Genomic DNA, 27,837 nt, shown 5'->3' on the forward strand with positions numbered 1-27,837 from the left:
AAAAATCAACAATGGATATTTCCATTACCAATCATATAATCAATTCCTCTTTCAAGATTGACAAACATCTTGATGTGCTATATCAACTTGGCCATGATTAAAATTATCACAAAGTTTTCAGTGATGCTTGGTAAAATTCAAGACATACAACAGGTACGCGACTAATGGTCTTTCATGCTACATTAATAACAATATGTTTTCAACATTCCTTTTATTCTTTCCAATTTTGTCTTTTCATTATTTATCCACTTCTGATAGATTAAAAGTATTCATTCACTTTTGGTGGGTTACAAGTATTCATCCATTTCTTGATGGGTTATCCAATTCTTGTGGGATAATGGGTTAAGGTATCCATTCACTTCAAGTGGTAAAATTATCTATCCATTTCTGGAGGTAAAACTATTCTTAGATTCTGATGGTAAAACTATTCATCCACTTCTGGTGTTAAAATTATTCTTAGAATTAAAATAATGGTAGTGCAAATTATTATGATGATAATAATTATTAAATGATTTTGCATTCACTTCAGGGAATAGACAGATTCATAATTTTTTATTAGTAGTTTGTTTGTCACATTCATTTTAAGGAATAAACATTCATGATTTTTCATTAATAGCTATATATTAGCAATTTCACTTTCTTATCAAAGGACAAAATAATATATATATATATATATATTATACGATAGCAAAATTTATATTGTGGTTGATTTTTAGGGAATGAAAATATTAAAAAAATAACAAGTCATTTACCTAATTTGTTACAACTAGAAATTAAATCCTTTTAAAGCTTTTTTTTTTCTTAAAAATTGCAACCTATTTGCTGGTGGATAGGCGTTGTATGGGACACAACCTGTCACTAGATTAGGAGCTTTCATGCTCTCCTTTTCCTCTTTTGTAAATCCTTTTAAAGCTTGGAGATGATGAAAAATAATTTCAAAACTTGAGAGATCAGAGGATTGTATTGATAACGTATTATGAAATAAATCTTAAGAGAGCAACTATAGAGAAATATAAAAGAAAGTATTTAGACGGAGTAAGAAGATCTTATTCAAGTGTAATTACAAATAAAGTGAAGGGGCCTATTTATAAGTTAATAATCCTTTATCTAGATTGAATTTACAAGATGAAGATAATACTAAGATATTAGATAGATGGATTAAATTCCAATCTTCATCCAATCTAATTTACATCCAAATTTAGATATGCATAATATAAATGGATATTCATAAAAACATTCATTACAAAAAATCAATTATTTTTATCATTTTGGAGATAATTATTGAGATAAATCAAATATAAAATGTAAAACATGAGTCAAAATGAAATAAGTAAAAAATCTAACCAGATTCACTTATCTCTTTTAAAGCTTATCATAACTATAGTTCTCATTTTATTTTTATTTGTAAATCCAAATTATCCCTTTATTTATTCCAAAATCAATATGCAAAATTTGGTCTTACACTTTTATTTTTTATACAACTCATTTATTATGAATTATAACGTTTGAAATATTTTGAATATTCTCTACTCGTCAAAAATAGCTTACATTTTATTATGCAATTCCATATTATTGTATTTGAATTTGGTGTTTCCATCACAATTTTTATTCTGAATGTTATATATATATATATATATATATATAGAAATATTTTGCTTTGCGGTTGACACAATAAAGAGATAATTCTCCACACCTTCTACTTTAAAGTTTTAAGCCTAAGATCTTGAAACTCAAAGTTAAAGTTGTAACCCTTGGAATGTTCTCTTCAAATGAAAAGAAGCCTCCCCTTGGAAACTTGTATCAACCACAAAGCCGTATAGATGTGTCATATACTGCACAGGGTGAAAAAAGCTTCGGTTTATTGAGGTTTAGAGCAGTGTGTATCATCCTCTACCACTTTGCAATTTGATAAATGTGAATCAAATATAAACAGAATGATTTGAGAGAGGAAGAAGAAGAAGAGAATGATAATTTAACATGTGTTTTTGCTTTCTACATATCTAACAGAGAGCTAGACTTCAAATGAATCAAGCATGGCTTTCAGAGTTTTCTGGGATGTCGGCCACTGTTTATCAGTTGCACTAGCCACAAACAATACAACAGTGCTTCCTTTTGCCGTTGCCTTTGCAAGGTTGTGGGAACCCGTCAGAGCAAATGGTGTCTCAAGAACATACTTGTAGTACTGCAAAAAGCCCCCAAGCTTAAAATGAGAAGACGGGTTTTAACAAGAAGAAACAAAAGCAGAAGTGGGCATTACCCTGAACCTTCTATCTACATGCATAAAGCATTAGTTTGAATGAAGGAACCATGGTTCCAATATCCCTGAACCTAATTTGTGCCTCTTTGCTTTAGTAATATCTCTATATAATTTGGCTACCTTTTTGTTTAATCTATCTCTCTTTACCGTTGTCTATACTATTTCAACTCCTCTGTAGCTCATTGAAATCCTCTCTCAAAATTCTTATTTTAGATTTTTTGAACTTTTGATTTTTTTTTTTTAATTGAAGAAGGGGATTGGAGCCCTACTCTCTACTCTCTAGACAATAATGATACATCAACCAATGAGTCAAATGCCCAAACAAGACTTCCCAAGAAGTCATATGCTTTCAATAAATCAACCCAGTAGTTTGATTCGAATTTTCAACTTGAACGCCTCATGTTCTTTCTTCATTTTAATTGAATGATTCATGTTCAAACATTGGCATTGCATCCACTAGGAAGAAAAGGGAAGGAAAGGAGTGAAAATAAACAGCGGAGAAAAGTATATGACCAACAGATTACGTTTTAAACTGCAAGAATCAAAACAGTATAGTTTCAAACCTAAGAGAGCGTAGTGTAATTTAGTCTCATTTTATTTATCTTTTCCCTAACTAAAGATGAGCAGGTAAAGACTAATTTATTCCACTCCATGTTTCTTTCTCTTTCCGTTTCCCTTGTACCAGCCATTGAAGTATAAGAAGTAGTGAAATTAGTAATATATACTAGCAATGAGAAGAAGGGCTAGAGAAAAGGATTGTTTGCACCTACCGTCTGCTCGCCACGTTTTTCAACAGATGTTTCCAGGAGTTCATCAGGATCATAGGAATTTCCAGTGACAAAAGGACCAAGAGAGGCAATCACCTTCTCGGGACTCCCAATTTCTTCAATTGATGCATTTGGCTTGTTGGTTAGACGTATCAAAGGAGATGCCACCACTTGCACTTTTCCCTGCTTCTCGTCTTCAAATTTCACTTCAACCCAAGGCTCTGCACACTTAGGCTGGCAGTAATTGCCTGATAATATGTTGGCCACGCGACTTTGTTTCCAACTTGGCGGAATGAGGAACTGGTAGGGCTGCACATTTCCTGCGACAAATTAACTAAATTTCAAGTATTATTAGCACATACAAACTAAACCAGCAGTTAGAATTACAATTAACAAACCTGGAGCGGTGAAGCTTGATATCAATTACCTGCACGTAGAGCTGGGGTGTCTTTGGGGGAGGCCTTGAAGACAACAAAAGAAGGGTCGGTGGGAGATGGAGGAAGATAAGACCCCACCTCCACCTCTCTTGCTTCTGAAACGGGAGCTGCTCCCAACACCAGCAGCGGCAACATTGCGAGTCCTTTCAACACTTCTCTCCTCAGACTTACTTTCTCATCGAGTTTCAGGTTTTCTTGCATTAACGTAGAACTTCCATTTCTTGGCACTGTTGAGATTCTAAGTTTGAGGGAAGAGTTCAGAGAATTTGGGAAGAGGGGAGATAGAAGAGTTAGTGTAGCAGAGGCCATGCTGTTGTGTTTTTGTGGGAGGAAACAGAAAATTGAAGGGTGTGATGGATATATTGTGCTCCCCGATCTTATCTGGTTTGGTCCTTGTAGATAAGGAAAATCGTGCCCCATGCACTAGTACTAGCGAGTAATAGCCCTAATGCCACCAATTTATTTACTAGTAACTGCCTTCAATGTTAGCCATAAAGCAGTACTTTTTATTTTTTTTTTATGAAAAGGCATTTCTTCGTGACATCGGCACCGCAAGAGTAGTACTTTTTAAACTAATGAAAAACTTAATACTAATATCCTTACAATTTTGTTAAGATTTTTCTGTTTCAATCATTTTTGGGATTGGGTCATTTTGAGTTTGGACATTTTCAAAGATAAACGAGTATCAAATCACATTCGAGTATTTAACTCATTAGTTGATACATAATTTTCTAAATCCAAATCCCCTTTTCTTCAATTAAGAAAAATAATATCAAATCATTTTATATATAATGTAAGATGTCCTTATTTTAACATGATTTTTGGATTCGATTTGTTTAGGGTGTAGATTGTATTGGGTCCAACTTTTTAGAGTTTGGGTCAATTCGGATTGGAGTTTGGAAGAAGAGTTTGGGTCATTACTTTAACAATGATAATTAAAATATAATCAGTTGAAATAAACATTAAAATTGAGATAAACATCGATTTTTTTTTTATATTTTGGGAGAAGAGTGATTTGAACTCACTTTTTGAAGAAGGGAATACATTAACTTAATGATTTAACAATCTTAGTTGAGTTTGTATCATTTTGTATTTAAGCCACTTTTTATATCATTTTGTTTAACAATATTCAACTAACACAATGACATTAATGATTTATATGATCCAGTATTTATAAAGATGTTAAAATGTTATTTCAAAAAGCTTTTCAGCTTTTTCCCCTGTTTGGAATAAGAAAAACACTTTTATCAATGCAAAGGTAAAATATCTTGCACTCCATCTAGCTTCTCTTCTCTTTGAAATCAATCTCACTTGAAAAATATTAGGAACTTCTTGTGAGATCAATTGCACAAAGCAATAAAGTATAATTATCTTTTCTCCTTTTTTTGCATTTCTTTGTTTATTATTCTTTTTTCAAAGACAACATCATTAGTTATTTTTATTCAATTATTTGGATCATATATCATTGTAATTATTTTTACCAAGATATTATGATCTTTAATATAATGTAAAATAATTATGATCAATTAAAGAAAAATTTTATATAAAATAAAAAATAAGTTTTTCACACATGAAAATCTCTCATTTCTTTTAATTTCCGGTTCATGATTTCTTCTCTTACCAAACTAACCAATATTACAGAACTATATGATAAAAATAAATTAATAAAAAATTAAATATCCTATAATATTTTAATATTAAAAAAATTCTAAAATACCTTGCATAATCGATAAATATTAATATTTTTGTAATAAAAAATATTTTCTTCACAATATCTAAATAACAGAAAGCCTTTTCAAAAAGTTATCCAAACAACAAAAAAATATTAAATTTTTAATATAATATTTTACATAAAAAAATTAAACTTTTTTCGATTATTAAACAAAAATGTTTCACTTTTCCAGTCACAAAAAATTAAAACAGAAACTTTGACTTTTAACATATTTTATATTGAAATTTTAAAATTTTTTTTATAATATAGATGTTGTTTAATAATGCGAAATTTTTTAAAAAAAAATTATGAAAAATAAATTTATAATATAAAATATAAAAGAATTTCCTTTTTGATACATCCAAAAAATTGAAAAAAAAAAAATCAAAGGGAGAGTATGATATGGCTCACCATTAAAAGAACTAAAGAGGAAGGGATGGCATTAAATATGAGCATACATTACAGATGGCATTATGGTATGGTTCTAAATCTGAGCTTATATTAGCATATGTAGTTTAGTACCACAGTTTGTCACGGTGTAGCAAAAGTTAAGCCTATTGAAGGCAATCCAAAGTACACAGAGAGGTTAAAATGTGATAAAAGTTGTTCCTAGCTGATATAGATGATAATTAGTCTATCATATACACAAAAAACACTAGAAGCCAAAGTTGTGAGCTTCTTTCTTACAACAGCAACCAGCTTTTATCCTCAAGCAGTCATCAGATGAAGACCAGGCAGCGGAAGCATGCAGGAGTAGGTAACATACTTGACACTATCCACAAGCACAACAACAAAGATCCGAGAAAGCGGCTTTGGTGCAATCATGTCATCGATGTCCCCATCACCAGCCTCTCTGGGATCAAAAAGCACAGAAACTACCATAGAAGAGGCAGTTTTGTTACCTTTAAAATTTTCCTTTGGAGAATTTCTTCCAACATGCTGTTCAGTTATGTTTACATCAGATCTAGAGAGGGGAACAGGATGACCATGGAGAATCCTTCTGTTTCTTCCCTTGTTATGCCGAGTAGCATTCTGATGATGTTCTGCAGAAACATTGGTAACTGAGGAAGCAGGAACAATGGCAGCAGAGACATCAAACTGGAATACTTCAGTGCACATGCCAGAACTTAGCATTGGTCCTACAACAAGGAAGACAAAAAAACAGTCTTTTAGTACATGACAGATACAATGAGAACAGGGTTCATCCTCTTGCAATAGATTTTACTTCAATCTTAAGACAACAAAAGATAAAAATATCACAGGCTTAAATAATCAGCAGTATATTCTGAATGACATCATTAGTATGTTTTTAACAAATATGAGTCAGAAGCATGGTTATCTAGTTATCTAACTTGAAGATGAAAGTTTCTACATTAGAATCATGCCTATATAACAGAGACATGATGAACTAAATTTTTAAATCCAATGCTGTCAGAACATAATTGAGTGTTATTTTTTTAATCTTGTGAAACATCATTAATTTGCTCTTCACATTTAAATCTACAATATTAAAATATAATTAAACGTTAGCTAGCAACTATCATTAATTTCTTTTACTTTTTTCCCCTATCTTTTTCTTTTTACAGGGGTGGGGGTGGCAGTGGGGGTGGAAGTTTGGTACCAATTACTAACCACAATAAAAACCTAGACCATTTGAACCGGAAAGAAACAAAATTCTACTCAGTACACTACTCACAGCAAATGGTAGAGCCAAGAAAAGGATGACATTACAAAAACAATTATCTATCAGGACCATGTTTGTGCCACAACTATATTAATCATTGCCAACCCATACTGATTGGAGTAAAGCTACCTAACTTTAAGCCCCAAACTGGGACAATGGCCAAGCAAAAATTTCTTCACCTCATTTGGCTTCCAGCAAGTACCAACACCTAAGTTAAAAATTGCTATCCAATATAATAGAACATTCACATCCAGAAAAGCACCCTATGTACATAATTAGATAATGTAATAGCAAAGAATTACCTGCCAGTCCTTCTCGGAACCACTGCTGCATCTTACCATCCGCCACAGTTGACTTGAAATGGTCCTTCAAAGCATCAGCATTGCCTGAAGAAAGAGCCATCTGTCTTTCTGCAGGGTTTCTGTATTCACGGGAACGTTTTCCTCCATTCTCTCTGGTATCAGGAATTGCCAGTGCTGGAGAGAAATTGTTAGGGATCGCCAAACCTGTCTCCTTGTTCTTTTTTTGAGAAGCCTTATGAGAGGCCATGGCTTTCTCACTGGCCAGAACAGAATGAATTATCAAGTTGCCATCAATTTTCACAAGCTTATCATTTCTTGGTACATATAAGGAGGCAGTGAGAGGCTCACTACCATTGCTCATATAACCAGGTACACTATGCGCCCCTTTCTCTTTCTGCTCAACACCAGACTCTGATCCTCTACCATGAACTCTATTCCTACGGTCGAACTTCCCATAAGAAAATGCTACATCCCTACTATTGTTAGACCCATTCAAATGACCATCAACTCTCAAAACTCTCCCGCGATGCACTTCATAAAACCCATCACCAACAAAACCAGACCCAACAGGCGTATTATCATATTTGTCGTTCACAATTGGGGCCAACCCACCAAACAATAATATGAAAAACAACATACCCAGTAAACTAACGCTAGCAACCTTCTTAGTTTTGCTCTCATTCTTTTTAGCCTTGGAAGCAGGCACTGATGGCTGCTGTGATTTCAACCTCGGAATAGGCACCAATGGCACCTGAGACCCTGGCGGCTTCATCACATAGGGCGGAGCACAGGGCACCCATGGGTATGCCATCGGTGGATACATTGGCATAGGCAATGGCTGTGGAGGGCACATTACAGCACCTCCGCCTCCACCACCACCACCGGCAGTACTTAACTGCTGTCTCAAGGTAGCGTTTTCAGCCATAAAATAAGCTATCTTATTATTTAAATCAGCAATAGTAGAATGCATAGTCCTAACCTTATCCTCCAGCTCTTCCACGTAATGCTTCTTCCGCTGCCTTGACAGTTGTGCACTCTCTCTGTTCCTCATGAGCCTCGCCCTCCTCTTCTCCTCCTCTTCGCTCGGCGCATTCGAATTATCATTATTATTATTATCAGAATTGGAGTTAGAGTTGTTTACACTGGGGGTTAACGATGATCTTCTACACTTGCTGGAATCTGTTTCTTCGCGGTCTTTCTTTCTTTTAGACACTCGCCTTTTCCCAATTTCTTCAACACTAATCTTTTGATCGACTATGTTTTCAGAATCCGGGGAGGTAGCATTCATGGCTTCGGAAACGGCCGAAGCACAATTTCCGGAACCTGAAGAAGAGAGAGGAGAGTGGGAATTACCCGAAGAATCGGGCCCGTTGCAACTACCCAGCTCCGGGGAGGAAGAATTAAGGTACCTTTCCACATCGGAATCGGGTGTAGTAGAAGAATCGGGTATGAGCAAGTGTTCGGAATCGGAGGGAAAGCAGAACTGGTCGAAATCGTCGAAGGTGATTTGGAAATCGTCGTCGTCGTCGAGAGAAAACCCTAGATCTGTAGAGAGATACAACGGATCCAACGGTGGGATGGCCAGAGATTCCAGTTCCGAGCCCATAACAGTTTCCGCCGGCGCTTCCGCCATTGGATTTTGCTTTTCCGGGGGGCTTTGCAATGCGAATTCAGAGGTTTTTGAACGAGTTGATGGATGAAGACCGAAGACTTGGTTTTTTCTAGTCTTTAAAAATGGGATTTTAAATGGTCGTTTCTCTCTGGAAGGGTCCCAAGACTTTCCTTCCACGTCTTGGCTCGGCCTTTTCTTTTGGGAAATTACCAAAAGGGACAATACACTGAGGAGATTTAGAGATAACGACCATCAGAGATAGGAATAGGCAATGACCATTCTACCCTTATTTACCTTTCATATATACATATATATATTTTCAATTCGAAGAGAAAGGAAAAGAGAGACGTTGGCAACCATGCTCCATCCATCCAATCTCCTTTGGAATAGATCAAGCCTATTGATGTGGTCAAAAGGATGTTTTGTATCATAATAAGTTATATGATTTTTATTATGTTAGATGTTAATTCAAATATCAAATTTTTATTATTACTTATAATTGACTGCTATTAGTGTTAATAATATCATCGATCACAAGAGTTTTTTTAAATTACACTATAATGTAATCGAATTTAATCCTTTAAAATCATATATAAAAATCAAATAATTAGGTCAAACTTAATGATTTTATATTTAATTAAATTTAGTCATGTCTTTGTTGTATCTAATCTTGAATGATCGATTTGATTAAATCATTGTCCAATTGGGCCCTAAAAGACTTCTCCCGCAACACTAGCTAACCTGTCTCTCCCCTCTTCCTCCTTTTTTTTTTTTTCTCTCTCTTGATGGTTGAAAACAAAAATGAAAACTATCGGAACAATACAAGGGCAAAGCAGTAAGTGCCGGCTCTTTTGGTCTTTGTATTTTCTTTAACAGCAAGAAGATTTATAATCCTTGTAATTTGATTCGTTGACCCCCGCACCCCCTCCCTTCCATTCTCTTGCACGTAGAAAAAATGGACTAAGGATAGAATTATTTTATCTTATACAAAACATAAGACAGATAATAATGCCGGCTAACTTTATCAATATTTATTTTTATCTTATTATATTCTCTCCATCATCTTATAGACTATATGCTATCGATTTTCTTTACCAAAATAATGCTTTCCCTTTTGTTATCGGCTCAAATTAGTGAAATGCCAATAGCTCTAACGTCAAAGTCTTGCGTTTAAGCATTTAACTTTATAATAAATGTCCCTATCCTTACTTAAAAAGCTAAATTTAACGAGTTATATAAAAATAAAATCCATTGAAATTTTCGTGATGGGTTGTGCAAATACACACCACAAGGATTACAAAGAGTTGAAAAATTCTTGAATCTCAAAACCTTAAATGCAACTAAAAAAAATTACTTAATATGTATTGTATGCATGAATTGAAATATTTTTTTAATAATAAATGTATGTGTTTTTTTATTCAAAGAGTCATTCATTCCTCCTTTTTCGATTAGAAGAAAAAATATTAAATTTAATAATTGTTATGAAATATAATTAAAAGAATAACTATAAGAAAAATATAAGAGAAAATATTTAGAGGGGATAAGAAAATCTTATTTACATGTGTATTTACAAATGAAGTGAAGGGTTTATTTATAGGTCAACAACTCCTTGAATCATAATCCTAATCTAATTTTATCTAAGAGTTCAAATCAGATTACATTTCTTGTATCTTGACTGTTGGCTGTTTGACTTGGTCTGTACTTCTTGGATCATAACATAATAGACATTTGCACATTTGTTCACAACACTCTCCTTAAATGTCTATTGTATTAAAAATATGCCTTGTTAAAACCTTACAAGAAAAAAACCTCATGAAAAAAAAACTGTGTGAAGGAAAAAGAGTACATAATTTTTTTAAAAAATAAGCTTTTGAAATACTGCCTCATTAAAAACTTTATCAAGAAAAACCTAGTAGAAAAAACCTTGATGAAGGAAAAGAGTACATTGCATATTTTACTCCCTTAATGACTACATTATAGATATCTTTAAAATGATGCATTCCAATCTTTTGTACCAACTTTTCAACGTTGTAGCAAAAAGAGCTTTGGTGAATTAATCTGTTAAATTGTCACTTGACTGAATTTGTTGAATGCTGATATCACCCATTTCTTAGAAATCATGAGTGAAGAAGAATTTTGACGAAGTATATTTTGTTCAATCGCCTTCAATATATCTTTCCTTTAACTGTGTGCTATACAAATAGTATTATCCTTGTACAATATTGTTGGAATTTCTTTTTTAGTTGATAAATCACATGTTTCTCGAATATGTTGAGTTACAAATCTTAACCAAACACATTCACGACTTATCTTATGAATTGCTAAAATCTCTGCATGGTTAAAAGCGGTAATAATTATAGTTTGTTTTACAGAACGTCATGAAATAGTTGTACCTCCATATGTGAACAAGTAACTTATTTGGGATCGAGCTTTATGTAGATCAAATAAATATTCTGCATTTATATAACCAATTAAATATGATTTTAATGCATTTGAATAATATAAGCCCATATCCATTGTTCTTTGAAGATATCGAAGTATACATTAATTCCATTCTAATGTCTTCGAGTTAGATAAGAATTATATTTTGCTAATAAATGCACAACAAATGATATATCAGGTCATGTATTGCTAACAAGATATATTAGTGCTCCAATTGTACCATGATATAGTATCTCAAGACCAAAAAGTTCTTTATTATCTTTACGAGGTTAAAATACTCTTTTTTCACATTTAATGACCTTACAACTATTGATGAACTTAAGAGATGTGCTTTGTCTATATAAAATCATTTTAGCACTTTTTCTATATAATTAAATTGATAGACAAAAATTTTATTTGTCAAGTATTCAATCTGAAAACCAAAACAAAACGTTGTTTTCCAAGGTTTTTCGTCTCGAATTCTCTCTTTAAATAATCCATGGTTTTTGATAACTCTTTAGAGTTTCAATAATATTCAAGTTATCAACATAAACAACCATTATGACAAATTCATATCTAAATCTTTTTATAAAATACATGGGCATATAAGATTGTTTTTATAGTCTTCTTTCAACAAATATTCTCTAAAGTAATTATACCACATGTGTCTGAATTGTCTTAATTCATATATATATATATATATATATATATATTTAATTTAATAGAATAAATTTATCGAGAATTCAAATTTTGTGTTTCAGGTAACTTAAATCCTTTAGGGATTTTCATATAGATGTTGATGTCAAATGAGCCACATAAATAAGTTGTACCTACATTTATTAGATGCATTTCAATCTTCTCATATATTGTCAAATTAGTTAATATAGAATTGTAATTACATCCACCATAAATAATATATCACTTCATATTTAATATCAGATCTTTGGGTAAAACTTTGTGCGATAAGTCGTGCTTTTATATCTCATAAGCTCAATTTTTCTCATTTTATTTTTGCACAAATACCCATGTATATGCCATTGCTTTTATACAATTTGGTGTACGGACCACAAATAAACATTCAATTTGATTTTTAAATAAACATTCACCTATAGCATATCAAGTATTATTTGACTTACCTTAAAAATGCAAATTGGCAATTTCAAGTGTACATATAAAGTATAATATGTTTGGGTCCATCCCTCTTTTAACTCCATTGGCATCAATTTAAACAGCTTCTATTAATACATATCATGCTTTAGTAATTACTCGTCTCAAACTAATCATTTAAATATATGGACAACAACTACAAACATTTAAAATTTACTTCATTTGTTCCTTTAAAAATCTATATACATTTATTAAATTCTACTCATTCGAGGAAAAATATATTAAACATATTTCTACTCATGAATATTATGCTTACCTTTAATACTATTATAGATTCCTTCATGTAGCTCAATAACACTCAATTATCTCCAATTACGTTAGAAAACTTTTGGATATACATGCACCAAATTTTCATATTTAATTTGCTACCATAAAGAAAATATCAAACTCAAATCATAACACTAAAACCCAATTTATATTCTAAAAATCCTTACCTTATTTTTAGTACTTTAAATCTCTTAAAAATGTATCAAAATGCTCTAATTTCCATAGGTGGTTCTCAAATTTTGAGAGAAACTAGCATCACCATTGTTTAAATGCTGCAAACATGATTCAAATAACTTAATATCTAGAAAATCTCATCACTATTAGAGCTAAAAACAAAGGGACATACTTACCCTTTAATACTATTTAAAACTCCAAGGTAATCCAATAGCCTTTAAGCTCCTTTTCAAAGTAATTTCTTAAATACCTTGGATTGTGCGGAATGCATGTGCCTTTCCTCTCAAACCATGCTAACCTTGCTACCACCAAACATTTCCATAGTTATTAACACATACTTAAAGCATTCTCAAGTTAAAAATCATGATTCTCTTACCTTAACTTGATCTCCATTACCAAGCTTTCATTATGAACATCTCAAATCCTCTCTAGAATAATTACAACCCTTGGCTACAAAAGAAATTATATATTTTTTAAGCTATCTTCCTTTTCTCTTATGAATCACCAAAACAAATCATTGAGATGCACTTTTGAGGCTTGTAGGTAGCTGAAGTATTCAAGAGAGTTATGAGTTTATTTAAGATGTTTAAAAGACTTTTAAACTCCACTTGGATAAAGAATGAAAATGGAGAATTTGGCAGGGCTTTGTTAAGGCTCTCGGGTGTTATATAATACCATATCTTTATTTATGTCACCCATACATCACCTTGAATATTATATATGATACCATATCTTTATATATATATATAAACCTTCTACTTCCTTTTCCCCACGTAGATCAATTGTATGATTCACACATTCTTCGTGTAATAAAACCAATTCAATATTTATATTATTTTATTCAAAAAAATATTATTTTATTTTAAAATGTTCCTTTCATCTTTTACTATTACAAAACTCTTCACTTAATCATAATTGACCTTTATCATACCCTTAAGGGTATATTTACTACCATGCCAAAGTACGGGGTGTTACACGTTTGTTGAATGTGGAAACCTTCGTAGAATATTTGATTGTAGAAAAACCTAAGGACTAGTTATAGTTAGGGAGCCTAGTGTTGCATATGAAAAAAAAAGACCCACCGAGTAGTTAAAATAACTCGAGATAATGGCCAATGTAGAGGTGGGAGTGCCACCATTCGTTGCCTAGGGATTTTAAAAGCAAACCAAGCTTGTACAACATAATGTTGCACTAAGGAGAGTAACAACACATAACAATTGAGTGTCGTGAAGTCCAAAAGAAACCAAGATCAATGGTGACGGGATTGCCACAATCAAGAGCTAAAAGGGCCACTAAGCCCAAGGAACAGACGTGAACCAATTTAGACCAATTGAGCAATCATGAAGCTAAGGAATCGAGGCAATGGTGGACTAGCTCACAACAAATGTCCAAGGAGACAACGCATGCGGGGGAAGTGTGTGCAAGGTAAGAGTGCCAAGACAGTGATACTGATAATTCTATCTTATAGAATTATTTTAGTCTAATTTTGTTATTAAATATTAGCTAAGTCTTCAGTTTTCAATTATAATTTACTTATTTTTAGTTGTTTTTATAATTAGTTTTATTTTTAAGTGAGTTATTTTAATTTTTTTTATTTCTTTAAATTTGATTATTATTCATTAGTTTTTATATTTTTCAAAGGAGTAAAAGAGATTGGGCTTAATTTTAGAAAGTAAGGTGTTAAAAGACCCGAAAGTCTATTTGCATATGCTTCAGTTTTTTAGCCATAACTCGTGCTACAAAACTCCAAATGATGTGATTCTTAGACCATTGGAAAAATAAGAGACATAGCTATAACTTTCATGAAGATCACTTTACCCAGTTCTGTTTTGAAGATAGAGAACATCCCATCAGAAAATGGCTAGATGCATTGTGCTGGGAATGGAATTTTGTAAAGACTGACAATTGATTTTTTGGGCCTCTCATTACACTTTTAAGCCCAATTAAATCATAGGTCAACTTAGGGAACTATAGGTTAAGTTTATTAGTATAAATATGATATTTCTAAAAACATTAAGGTAGACAACCTTTGGAGATTTAAGAAGTTAGAAGTTGAGATTGAAACTTGGAGATCAAGATGACAAATATTTGTTTTATTTTCTTCCTTGGTTTTAATTTTTCTTGTTACTCTCAATGGTAGAAATTATTATAATGTTATTTTTTTTTACAATTATGAGTAGCTAATTTTCTTTTTTTAAGATTGCAATTGAACTCACATGTAATCTAAATTTTTAATCTATTTCTTACTTATCTTTAATGGGAATTGAATCTGTTATTCCAATTTGCTCTTAATGCTTTTAATTGTTTGGCTACCAATTAAATTGATTTAGCAACCTAAACAAACTTGGAAAAGGGAGTTTAGTGTAGACTAAAATTGGAATAGCATATGATCATATTAATTGATTTGCGTATAGGATAAGGATATACCTATAAGCCATATGTAGCCAGATTAGAGCCTGAACTTAATGAGTTTGTTTTAATTTCAATTTACATAGGGATATAGTATTTTGGTTAAAATATATATTTTTATAAGATAAGTCAAGAGACCCTCATAAATAATTTAGAACTTTAGGTTAGCAATTCAACCCATTGAAATAAGTTAAGGAAAAGAGGTAAGATTTAGATGAAGAGTGAGAGATATTGTAATCCTAAGCTTGTTTGATTTGATATTTACTCAAGTTATTATTATTTTGATTTTTCTTGTTAGTCTAAATTTTAGTTAGTTAGTTTTAGTTAATCAATTAATTTTGAGTATTTGGATAAGATTAATTTGTTCTAATTTTAATACTTAGTAAAATTTTAGATCAATTCTTTATGGGATCGATACTCTGCTTACTTATATATTATTTATTCGATACTTATATATGCATAGTAGAATTTTAACTGACATGCGAGATCGTTTGAAACAAAAACAGGTGAGAAGACGACACACAATGTGATAGTTCACAATACAAATGTGTTCATGTCTTGACTACGAGGATGTTGTTGGATTGAGTAGAGGAGGATGTCACAAGTTAAGTGGTTAGTAATCCAAGCAAACCAATGGCCCAAACAGGCCAGCAACCTAGTAAGACCAACAACCTAGACAGGCTAGTTGATGGGCTTAACAAACAAGAGGCCTAACTCATTTGTGCACTAAGGGGTAGAAATAGTTGAACATCATTTTGAAAGTATAGATATGTTAATATAATTTAAATTTAAAAATAAATAGGATTAGCATTCAAATTTGAATATTTTAACCATTTTTCTTAAATTTGAATTGTAGGTAAGCTAGATTTGGGGTAACTGTGCCGACAAATATTGTATTATGTTCATTTGTAAAGCACATTAAGTTGAGAATAAAAACTCATTTTTCTCAAGTTCTTGTCCCTTCTTTCTCTCTTTTTTTCATTGTTTTTGTGTTGCTTTTAAAACTTGTGTTTTTGATTAGTTTTGTTGGTTTTGAAGTTGATTTGAGTTTAATGAATAATGTAATTCAGAATTTAAAATCGTACGAAATTAAATTAAAATCTTGACACATGAAATAGAATAGTTAGAAGACCTTGGCCCAGCACAACCCTTAAATTAACTCTAGGCATGATTGATTCGTTGCTGTGACATGAGCCAAGCCCAAGAATGAGGCTCTTTGTCGGGGCTGGGCCCAGCCCTTGCAATTCAGCCCGTTTGACAACTTGCATTCCCTGCTGCCTGCTGGCTGCTGCCATGATATTTTGGTCTTAAAAATTTAATTTTTATTGCAAAACGAAAATATTATATTCCTTGTCCATGCATTGCAATTTGCACGTGTTGGGGTTCGCGTTGGGTTGAGGTTGAGTTAGGTATATAATCTGAAAATTTTGCTTGTGTGCCTTCCTTTCTTCTTTGGAGAGAAATACGACCAAAGCTTTCTCTCTCTCTTTTCCTAGATGCTTAGAAGGAAATCTCTTCTTCTTGATTGATCGACTCGTTCGTCATCAAGAAGAAGAAGAAGAAGAAGAAAAGCAACAAAAAGGGAGAGAGGAGAGAAAAAGAAGTTTCTGCTCCAGGGATAAAAGGGGAAAAATTTATCACCATGGACTTGACTCCGACTACGACCATAACAGCCGCCGCCATGGCTGTCAACGACATAGAGTCAGCCGTTGATCCCTTCTTGGTTGAGGCTCTTCAGAATCCTCGTCATCGTCTAACTAGTAATTTTTCTTTTGCCTTGAATCTCAATTTTGTGTTCTTGTCGGATCTCTGTATTATTGGGTTTTCGGAAGTGTTTTTTTTTTTATATATCTTTTTTTGAATTTAGGGTTTTCATGTGCATTGGTTCCAGATTCGATTTGGTTTGGTTGGGGTCAATTAGGGTTAGGGTTTTGGTGAACAGTTTAGATTTTTTGTCAGATCTGAGTTTTTCTTTCCAATGATTGTTTTGTTGGGTGTTGAGAAATTGAGGAGAACAAAAAACAAGTTAGATTTTCTTTTTTATTTTGTTTAACCCTGAGGGCTTAAAATTTGAGGAAATGCATAACCGTATTTAGTTAAATCAAAGTTGGATGAATGCTTTTGCTTTTAATTGGTTTCTCTAAATTATAAAAATTTTTAGTGAAATCTTTTATTTCTCTTACATTATCCGCTTGAATCATTGATAGTACCTGTAATTTGACCAACATCACATATGTATCCACTTTATACAGTTTAACTAAAATGATGGCTATTTGTATTTTTTAACTGTCCAAAATGTTTGCAGTTTTGCTGTTTTTATTATTAAGATTTATGGTGTCTTTTAGTTTGAAATAATTCTTTGATCTGAGATTGTTGATGTGGAAGGGTTTTATTGTTTCTGGTTAGGTACTCTCTGATTTTTTCAATGTCTGTATGTGGGCCTTGAGAGATTCTTCCTGAGGTCTAGGATGTGTTGTATGTTGTAATATGGTAGTATTATGTAGTGTTTGTTGGTATAATTCAGCTGAAAATAATCAATTTTAACTTGATGAACCCTCTAGTTTTCAGATATGACATGAGAGATTTGAAAATTCGGTTCTGGTTGTTGGAAATGACATCAGAGGGTGTACCAAGCTCAAGAAAGCATGATTATATAAGATGATTCTTGATTTTTATGGCTTTATAATTGTTAAGTTTTAGAACCTTGCATTTGTTGGAACAAGCATGTGCATAATTTTTTAACACAATTTACTATTTGATAAAGTTATCAAATATGCAGAAAAATTTGTCACTCATGCTTTTCAGCTTGAGGTAGGTAGCATTTTTGCATGATTCTCATGACAGTTCAATTTTTATTATCTTTGGAACAATTTTGGGGGCTTTCAGTGTAATGGTTGCCTTCAAGCTTTGAAATAGGTTTCAAAATGTTGGATTTCTTTGTGATTAACATACTTGTGGTTACTGCTAGAAAATATCTCAAGATTTAAGCTTGTAAGGATGCTAGTGGCGGTGTATGCTGTGTGGACCTGGGTGCAAATGTTGAACATGAGTACCCTTAATTACTATGAGTATTAATTTGGTAATTTAAGCATTGGTATTTAGCGTGTAAGATTTTCTTATTAGGAAATATAATTAAGGCCTATTAATTGAAGTAGCTAATTTTTTGTGATTTAAGTATATAGTGATGTAAAATTAATAATCTGATATTGCATGCACAATAAAGGATAGGCATTGTATGCATATCAGTGTATTTACATTGATATTTACTTTTTTTTTTTTTGCTTTTTCTGGCGGAAACTACTTAATTCAAATTACAATGCCTAAGAAATTTTCAGTTTGAGGGTTTTAGGGTTTAATTTCCTCGTATTTATATCTTACAAATGGTGCCTTTATCTTTGTCAAATCAACCATATTTATGGAATGTGAAAAGAAGAACCAAAGAAAAGACAAAAGGACCACATTTGTGTCTACAATGGTGTATCATGACATATACTTATTTTCCAGTGGTGCTAATGTTTGTATTTAATGTTTCTTTAATTTACCTTTTCTTCATGAATATTTACTTTCTTTATCTCTCTTTTGTGGTCATTCTGGGAGTTAGTTCTGCGGATGGAACTTGATATCCAGAGGTTCTTGCAACAATCTGACCAGCATCAGTTTGAGTTCCAACATTTTCCCACTTCCTACCTGAGGCTTGCAGCACATCGTGTTGCTCAACACTATGGGTTGATAACTATGGTTCAAGATAATGGTTTAGATGGCCTGGGAAGCAGAATCATGGTGACGAGAACAGGTGAAATCAGATGCCCTGCTGTCCGCTTGTCTGAAGTTCCAGCCAAACACTCAGAAAATGATAAACCTGAGCAGATTAAAATTGCTATTAGGCCCAGGCCAAATAGTGGATCTTTAAATGAAGCTAATCAAATTGGTATCAAGAGAAGTCCTGTGAGAAGTGTGGAAGAGAGGAAGGAAGAGTATGACAGGGCTCGAGCACGTATTTTCAGTAGCCCTAGCAGTTCTGATTCTGATGATTCTTCACCTCAGATTTCTGTTGATGGAAAAAATGAATCTCTGATCAGAGATGAGAATGAAAATTGCCGGAACTCTGTTGTTGATCCAGAGAAAAATATTACTGTCCGTGATGGTACATGTCGAGTAGCCATTTTCAGAGACAGAGAGAAGGATCGTACTGACCCAGATTATGACCGGAGTTATCAAAGGTAGGTCTTCTACCTATTATTTTAGGAATTTGGAGCTATCTAGGTTGTTGATTGTTGTGTGTCATGGACAATGTTATTTCTGCTAATTCTTTAATTAACCAAAAGTTTGTAATGGCTCCTATCCTGTAAGAGCAAATCTAAGAGCACTGATGATGATCATAGTGATAAAGGACATGCTACTTAAGGAATGAAATAAGAATGATATTTAGTGGCATGGAATACAGAGTATAATTTGGTCCTCATAAGGTGGTTTATTCTTAATTCTAAACTAAGTTACTCTGAGCTGATGCAGGTATGTTAGAAGCATTCCATGTAACCAGAGCTTTGGCTTGGCTCCTTACAATATGCAGAAGATTCAGCTTCCATTCCTTCAATATGATTCTGCTTTTCCTCAGTTGGGTCAGATTCCAAGTACTCAAGCTTCCCTCAGCTATGGCATTCCTGCAAGCCCAGCTGTGAGCCCTTTTTCTGCTGTGGGATTGAATCAAACTTCTAGAGATGGTGCTTATATGCAGTGGCCAAGTGCTACAATGATGTATTCAAATTCATATGATCAGTTTAGACATGCTGTATTTCAGGTAGGCTGCAATGTCTTATTTTATATTATGCCAGTATTAAGATAATCATATATGTTTACTGTTATACCTCAGTAAATATTAGATTGTCTTGTACCATGATTTCTATGCTGCTGGGTTTTGCGTCTTTTTTCCAATTAGTTGGCATGAGATGGTCATGAGAAGTTGCATTTGTAGGCTTTCAGCTTTAGCATTTGATGGTATATATTGGTTTTGTAATCTGACTTGTTTTCAACTCTCTATCTGCTTTTTATTTGATATATAAAAATCTATGGACCATTTGCATATTTGCTTCTTTGTGGCAAGTAGCAACTTGTAGTTTTCTTTGTAAATATGGATATTGGCCTGAAAATTTAAGGTGAATTGTCAAGTTGTTCAGCTTTGGTCTTTAAATGAATTGTTGATCAAGGCTTTCTTTCTGGAGGGGCTGTATGTATGTGTTATCTTCCATTTTGCATGATTTTCGTTTTTGGCTTCGTTGTTTGTCCTAAAGGGAAGTCAACTGATTTGGTAGTCAAACTTTGTGAATTTGACTTTTGCTTGTTACAGTTGGCTCAAGGGAACCATAGTTTTCTATTTCTTCCATGTGTCTGGCCTGTATTGCTGTTTTACCCTTTGCTGGAATGTTGTTGTGCTTTTCGTAAGTGTGACAGTGATGTATATAATTTTTAGAAGACTCTGTTGTACTTGTGTATTTTTGACATTATATGGGAATTGCTTTCTTTGTCTTCTTTGCAGGCTCCATTTTGTCACCAACCTCTGAGCTTTGATTACTCGCAGAATCGTTAAATGGTACCAGTGCTTAACTGAGTTATATTATGCAAATTTCTCTACCTGCTAGGGTTTTAGTGTTGATGAATTTCTAGGTTCATTGTTTAAAGACACTCTTAGACCATGTATCCCGTTCATTTAGCTTCTTTGGTTTTTTATAATGGACTACAATCTTAGTTAAGGAGTGTAACAAGGATGCTTTTACTCTGTTTGCCAACTTGTTTATTATTTTCCTTGCTCGACTGGTGGATGTCATATTGTGAGGAAAACATTCTCGCCTTTTTACTAGACCTACGCTGCTTGCATGACAAAAGATTAGAATGTTATTAAACTTAAATTAGAGGATATCTTTTGTTTGTCTGTCTTTGTTTTGTTTAATAAAAAACAATAATAAAAAGAAAAAGGGGAAAATGTTGAGGCTTAATAAATTTGCCCCCTTGACTTGAGGTTTAAAATCTGCCAGTCAACTATCAAGTGAGTTTTTTACAGTGAGCCCCAAAATGGTGCATAACTCGCCATGTGAACCAAAAATAGCTACAGCATCAATTTAATGGTGATTATGGATGGAGGGATAAAATCAACAGCAGCATATAACAAAAAGGGTAGGGAAGATCAGAATGTATTATTTTGATGAGTAGAGGATCAAATTCAAATGTATACTTTACGTGGTTGGAGAATAATAATAATCAACTACCTGCTTGGCGAAAAAAATGAAAAATCCTTCAAAGACTGCTCACCATTTTTGCGTGATTGTCCCCGCAGCCACTCATGCGGGTATTACCTGATACGTATTTGTTAAGAACACTAATTCCAGAAATTAAGGAAATAAAATACTTCTAAAATTTAAAATGGACGAAGACTGTTTCGTTTAGCTTTTAAGCAATAATCATATCACGAAAGATTTAGTCTCTGGCAATACTTAAAATTACAAGTTCATTTAACATTGTCATTAGTTGGGGCTTTAAACATAAATAAAGTTGTGAATTCAATCAAATTTACAAATCGTACTTCATTAACGATTAATGCCTTAGTAATTCCACATATTAAGTGTGAATTTATTGCCACTAAAATGATCGAACCTTAAATAACACAATTCCAAATTGCCTTGAACCGCATCCATAAGATTGACTTGAAGTTAAATTTGGTACTATTATTATTTATTGTCATGTGTGTCACACGTGAATACTTATTTTTTTTTGTTTTATTTTTAAATAACATTTATATTTCTAATGTGTAAAGTTAATTGTCTATCTATAGAATATAATTATAATTGAAAGAAAATTATATATAAAAAACAATTAATGTTTCAATCACATGCAACTGAAATTTTGTAATATTAATTTATAAATTACTCAATACTATTCAAATAAAAAAAATTTAATGAAAGTCATTCACTAGATGAGAAATCTTATTTATAAATTAAATAAATCTTATTAGTAGTTATAATAAAAATACTTATATAAGAAAGTCATTTGAGGCAGTTAAAGTTCTTATATATTTACAAATTAGATAAATCTTATTAATATTAATACACATTTTTAAAATGACACTTTAAATATATAATGAAAAAATTGGATATTTTTATCAATCAAAATGTTTTTCAACATCCGCACTTTTATATATATATATATATATATATAATATTAACATATTTTAATACAAGTCATTCGATATAATTAGAAGAATTTCAAATTGATTAAATCTTCTTAATATTGTAATAAAACAATATTTCTAATGAAAACCGTTCAATGCAATTAGGATTAATATATGCACAAATTAGATAAATGTCATTAACATCAATAATAATAATAACAAATCTAAAATGGTAATTTAGAAATATAATGAACAAATGAAAAATTTTTCTCATCATCGGTAATTTTATTTATACAACAAATAATAATTTTGTTTCGAATGGCTGAAAACATTTCATTTCTTTTAACTTAGCCAAAATACACCCAGAAATGAGGACAAAGACGCTCCATCCACCTAACCCCCGAAAACATCATTTACAATCCGTCAGATGATGTAGCCATGCACAGCCAAAAGTGAAAGTCCCTGTACAGCCTGCACAACTCATTCACATCATTAATCAAGAATCCAAAGACACAGGGATAGAAAAACTCCCCTGTACAACAGCTACCTATTCGACTCAAGCTTTCTGGTGCATCACTTAAAACCAGAAATGCACTTGTAAAGAAGCATCACCAAGCACCTGAAACTGATCCCCATCACAACAGCATAACCACCCAAGCCAAAGCACTCCCACCTTCAAATATCAAAACGTACCGAAGCAATTTTAAGAGATAATAAGAATATAAAATCTCTTCGATGTTCACCATTCAAATATTATTTAAGTAAAAATAATCAATAAAAACGTAGAATATCTATGAGTAATTAAGAAGATAAAAAAATATCAAATGTATTTTCTTTACTTTTATATAGCATTACTCCTCCAAGTACACTTAAACAACTAGTTGATCAGAGTTATATTTTGGAAACCATCCTATACCTCCTTCATTTTTAAAGGGGTGTACATTGTGCCAACCATCAAAGAATACTCAACCCTGCCTTGATTATGCATCCCTGACTTGGATTCAAATCTGTTGTAGAGGGAAAAGACAAGATATCTTAAGAAGCTCGGTCAGATGATGGGGATGAATGTTCAGGTTGTTGGTCCATGTGTGAAACGAAAGGGGGGCACGTGATCCCTTGAAATTTCTTGCATGAGTTTATTATAAAGCACCTAAATGATGAACAAGCGATAACTGTTATGGACTTCGTAATTTACAGGATGGTCATTTTTTGAAGTCTTAGGGCATGTTGAAGTAGTCTTTATTGATTCTTTGAGCAAGTTGAGAACAAAATCAACCTTGAGACCACTAAATTACTGTCGATGGAATAGAGAGGTATGATTTGCGGATGTGCACAATTGTTGTATATTTGGATCAAAAGTCACTTTGAAAGTAGAAAAAGTGCATTCCATGCACCATATACCTTTACTTTCATCCCTATCAAGGAGTTTTGTAAAAGTGAGTGGCCTGAGCAGAAATCCAAAGGGAAAATGGGTGTGGAGTCTTATGAAACCTTATGAGTTAGCATGTAGTATGGAGAGTGTCGAGAACGACTTGTGAATCTTTATTGTATAGTTGGGGAGATGAGCCATGGATTGTAGTTTTATTGCTCTATAGGTTTTAGGGGCCTTGCAAGCCATTAGTTATGCGTCAATTATGATGTGAAGGGAATTTAGATCCAAGTAGTTCATTCCAATGAACCACAAGTGTAACGAACTAGGGTTTTCTTATGGCAAGCTTGGAACATCAAAAATGGTGGAAGAGATAGCTAAGGCATGGAAACAAGCCCGCAGAGTTAGCTAAGGAAGTGCATCTCACTTTGAGTATCTTGTGTGGTGTGCACGAGGGATCGAAGACATTGTGCTTCCACAAGAAGGCAAACCCGATTACCCAGTTGACTTAAAAACAAGAGATTTCCTTTTAGAAATGGAGATTTGGAGGAAGAAACTCAAAGTTGAGAAAGCTAAATTGAGGCAGGAAAATGGTAGACCTTGTAAATAAATTGGGAAATTGAAAGATAAAACAAATAGGCAAGAAAGTAAGATTTTGAAGCTAGATGAAGAATGTGATAAATGGAAAGAATGTATGAGTGGTTAGGCTAGACAATCTCATGAATGACCACTAAGCTCAAAGAACTTGAAAACGACAAAGAGTACTTGCAAGTTGATTTACATGATGAGAAGGACAAGTATTGCTAGTTTAGGAAAGAAAATGACACACTTAATGCCCACATTAATAGCTTTGAATTGAGTTTGCATTACCAGGAAATATCCATTAAAATACTTAAACAAGAGCATAAGGAGCTTGAACATGAGGGTTGTTTGGTCCAAGTTTAGCAAAGTTAGGGAAAATCGATAAAATGTGGAGACACGAGTACTTGAATAAATCAGGTGTTGGAAAATCATGCAATCATATTGACATAAATGCAACAGAATTTAAAAATCTTTACCCATAGCAAGATCCAACTTTGGTTTGTTTAACATACATAACCTAACTAAAAGTAATAAGATTGGTATTACTCAAACCTTGGATTTCAAAATCTCATAGTTCAAAACCTTGGTTGTCAAAACCTCTAAAAGCTATTCAAGCCTTTAGCCTCCAATGATAATTGGTGGGAAAATCTCCAAGGGATAAAGGGGAGAGTCTATGTTGATTAACGAGTGCTAGCTAGGGAGCTCTTAGTTTTCTTCTTGTAGGGGGTTCTTTTGGTAGAGAGAGAGGACACATTGCAATAAGTAAAACGGAATGCACTAAAGGTGATAGAGAGGAAGAATGGAGTAGTCCTTGAAGTATAAGTGCTTTTGTGTTAGGTGTTGAAGAATAAGAAAAGGTAGAAAATGCGACAAAACATGATGGATGGAAAGGGCTACATAGAGAAAATATTTGAGAGAGCTTTGCTAGAGTTTTGAGCATAATCTCTCTTGAGTTTTTTATTATCTTCTCATTACCTCCCACCTTTCTGAACTCTCATATTCATGCTAAATAGGAGTGGCAATTGGTGAAAGGAGAGTACTTTTAGGAGAATACGTTCAATCATGGAAGTACATGCATGTTATGGGAAGAACACATTCACTATGAGAAAAACGTCTTATGAAAAGAACACGTTAAAAAACAACTTATTGGATGTTAAGAGATTGAGCATGTAGTTGGGTAGTGGCCATAAGTTTTTGATAGTGGAGTAGTGACACTTAATAGTGTGTCACATGTACTTTTAAGAAAGAAGGAAAGAGTAAAGCACATGAACTTTAATAAAAAGGTTAAAAGAAGTTCTTTTAACTACCTCTATATCTGAGCCATCAAGTTAAACTCTTTAAAACATCCTAAATATGAAGATAACTTAGTGAACCCTATCACTTATTTTGAGTTACTTTCACTTTCCTATGTGACATAGTTGTTCCACATTGTTCTTATATTGTAAAACAATACTTAAAGAAATAATGGTTAGCCAAAATTAGGCATCTACATTTTGTAACCTTCATAAGAGTTTTTATAAGAAATTTTTATGCATAAATAAGAAGATATAGTTTGAGTCATGCACATAGAATAAGTAATGCAAGGCAACACTTATATATAGATATAAAATTGGCACAAAACAATATGTTCTAACATTGCTTCATTAGCTATTCTTTCTTTTTACGCACTTGGGAACATCTTTAGACATTACGCACTTGAAATGTCACTATGCATTATGCACTTAGGAATGTCCCTAGGTGTCACGCACTGGGAATGTCCCTAGGCGTTACGCACTTGGAACGTTCTTATGCGTTATGCACTTGGGAATGTCTTTAGGAGTTACACGCTTAGGATTGTCCCTATGCTTTATGCACTTAGGACTATCCCTAGGTGTTGCACACTTGGAATATCCCTGGGTGTTACACATTTGGAACGCCCTTATGCGTTACGTACATGGAACGTTCTTAGATGTTACATACTTGGGAATTTCCCTATGTTTTACGCAGTTGGGAATATCCTTGGGCGTTGCACACTTGAAACGTTTTTGGGTGTTATGCACTTGGAATGTCCCTATGCATTATTGTGAAACCTCGACCTTCATAGATGTGTAACTAGAGGTAGAACTTATGTTTAAATGTTTAATTTGAGCTAATGATGCTATTTTTATGTTACTTATAATTATTTTATGTTGTTATAGGAGTAGGATTAAAAAATGATTTCAATTGGTGAAGAAAGGTGCATGATGGGCTGTTGCTCTATTTACATATGTTTTGGTTTTTCAAGCATATCTCCCACTACAAAAGTCCAAATAACGTGATTTTTAGACCATTAGAAAGATAAGAGGTAGGGCTACAACTTTGATGTTTACCATTTTGCTAGTTCTAATGGGAAGATGGTCAAAATCTTTGTCGAAGTGAAAGTACTGCACCAAAAGAACAGATTTGGATAGAACATTTGAGCACCGCGGTGCTGGAAATTTAAAGCCGCGGCCCTTATCATAATTTCCAAAAATAACAAGCTTAGGGGATTTTTGAAACTAGGGCTATTGGGGGCTACTTAAAAGACCTTTTTAAAAAGATTTTGGACATTTTCCCAGTGTCAAAAGAGTAAAAAGATTGCACAAGAAAAAGAGAAAGACAAGTGGCCTTGTTAAGGGCATTATTGTAATTGCATGAAAAATTAGATAAGCTTTAACTATAAATATTTACTCTCCAGCAGCCTTCTTCATTTTTTTTCCAATAGATTCTTCTTCCCATCTTTCTCTTCATCTCACGTTTCTTCATCCTCCATGGGAGTTCTCTTCAAGCTTCCATAACTTTCTCAAGTTAGTCTCAAATTTCATGCTTTTGTGCACCTTTTCACAAGCCCTTTATGCTCTTTTACTCTTTCACCTTAAAACCCTCCAAAATCTTAAACGAATACTTTTTCTCACTAGCTAGGTGTTTTAGAGAGAGAACAAAAGACTCTCTATAATAGTTTGGGAATTCTTGAGGAGGAATCCAATTACAAATCTAGTAAGGTGAGTATTGAAATTGAGTTGATATTTTTAGTTGTTGAGAATGGCTGGTGGTTAGATCTGTGAGTGTTTTGTAGTTAAGGTGATTTATTCATTTTAGTGTGATTAGAATAGTGAAAATAGATAACCACTTAATGGTAGTTGGAAACTAGTTAGGAATAACTAGCAGAACATGATTTAGGAGATAGCTTCTGGAACTATATTTATGTGAATTGAGTTAATTGTGATGCTATTATGATGATAGGTTCCAACGAAGCTCCACTGCCCTATTTGGACCATTAAAGGAAGTTGGAATTGAGTAAAGATTTAACAAATACCGGTGAGTGAACTTGCATTAAAATATTTTGGGATTAGGATATATGTGTTTGATTAAATCCACTAAAATATTTCATCTGTTTTCTCTAAAATATGTATGGGAACAAGCTTTTGAATGAAACGTTTTGCATTGTGGAATGTGACTGTGATGAATCCATGTGCCCTGCATTATGTTGATATATATATATATATATATATATATATATAT

At 33.0% G+C, this 27,837-nt stretch overlaps 3 protein-coding genes across 4 annotated transcripts; 1 reads left to right on the forward strand and 2 right to left on the reverse strand.

Moving 5' to 3' along the window:
* Window positions 1,843–3,851, reverse strand: LOC18598611 (psbP domain-containing protein 6, chloroplastic). Its single transcript, XM_007028198.2, has 3 exons — window positions 3,452–3,851; window positions 3,028–3,344; window positions 1,843–2,182 (listed from the first exon to the last, which is right to left on the reverse strand). Exons 1-3 carry the CDS (start codon window positions 3,768–3,770, stop codon window positions 2,012–2,014), a joined length of 807 nt encoding a protein of 268 aa, XP_007028260.2. The 5' UTR covers window positions 3,771–3,851; the 3' UTR covers window positions 1,843–2,011.
* LOC18598612 (bZIP transcription factor 17) lies at window positions 5,586–8,917 on the reverse strand. The gene is made up of 2 exons (XM_007028199.2): window positions 7,159–8,917; window positions 5,586–6,311 (listed from the first exon to the last, which is right to left on the reverse strand). Exons 1-2 carry the CDS (start codon window positions 8,789–8,791, stop codon window positions 5,881–5,883), a joined length of 2,064 nt encoding a protein of 687 aa, XP_007028261.2. The 5' UTR covers window positions 8,792–8,917; the 3' UTR covers window positions 5,586–5,880.
* Window positions 16,587–21,029, forward strand: LOC18598613 (cAMP-regulated phosphoprotein 21). Of its 2 annotated transcripts, none has more exons than XM_007028200.2 (4): window positions 16,587–16,968; window positions 18,810–19,428; window positions 19,721–20,006; window positions 20,742–21,029. In XM_007028200.2, exons 1-4 carry the CDS (start codon window positions 16,851–16,853, stop codon window positions 20,790–20,792), a joined length of 1,074 nt encoding a protein of 357 aa, XP_007028262.1. In that variant the 5' UTR covers window positions 16,587–16,850; the 3' UTR covers window positions 20,793–21,029. The 2 variants fall into 2 exon arrangements, with proteins under 2 accessions (XP_007028262.1, XP_007028263.1); XM_007028201.2 differs by having other exon boundaries at window positions 16,647–16,968; window positions 18,806–19,428.

Source organism: Theobroma cacao, chromosome 5, assembly GCF_000208745.1.
Source record: "Theobroma cacao cultivar B97-61/B2 chromosome 5, Criollo_cocoa_genome_V2, whole genome shotgun sequence".
Classification (NCBI taxonomy): domain Eukaryota; kingdom Viridiplantae; phylum Streptophyta; class Magnoliopsida; order Malvales; family Malvaceae; genus Theobroma; species Theobroma cacao.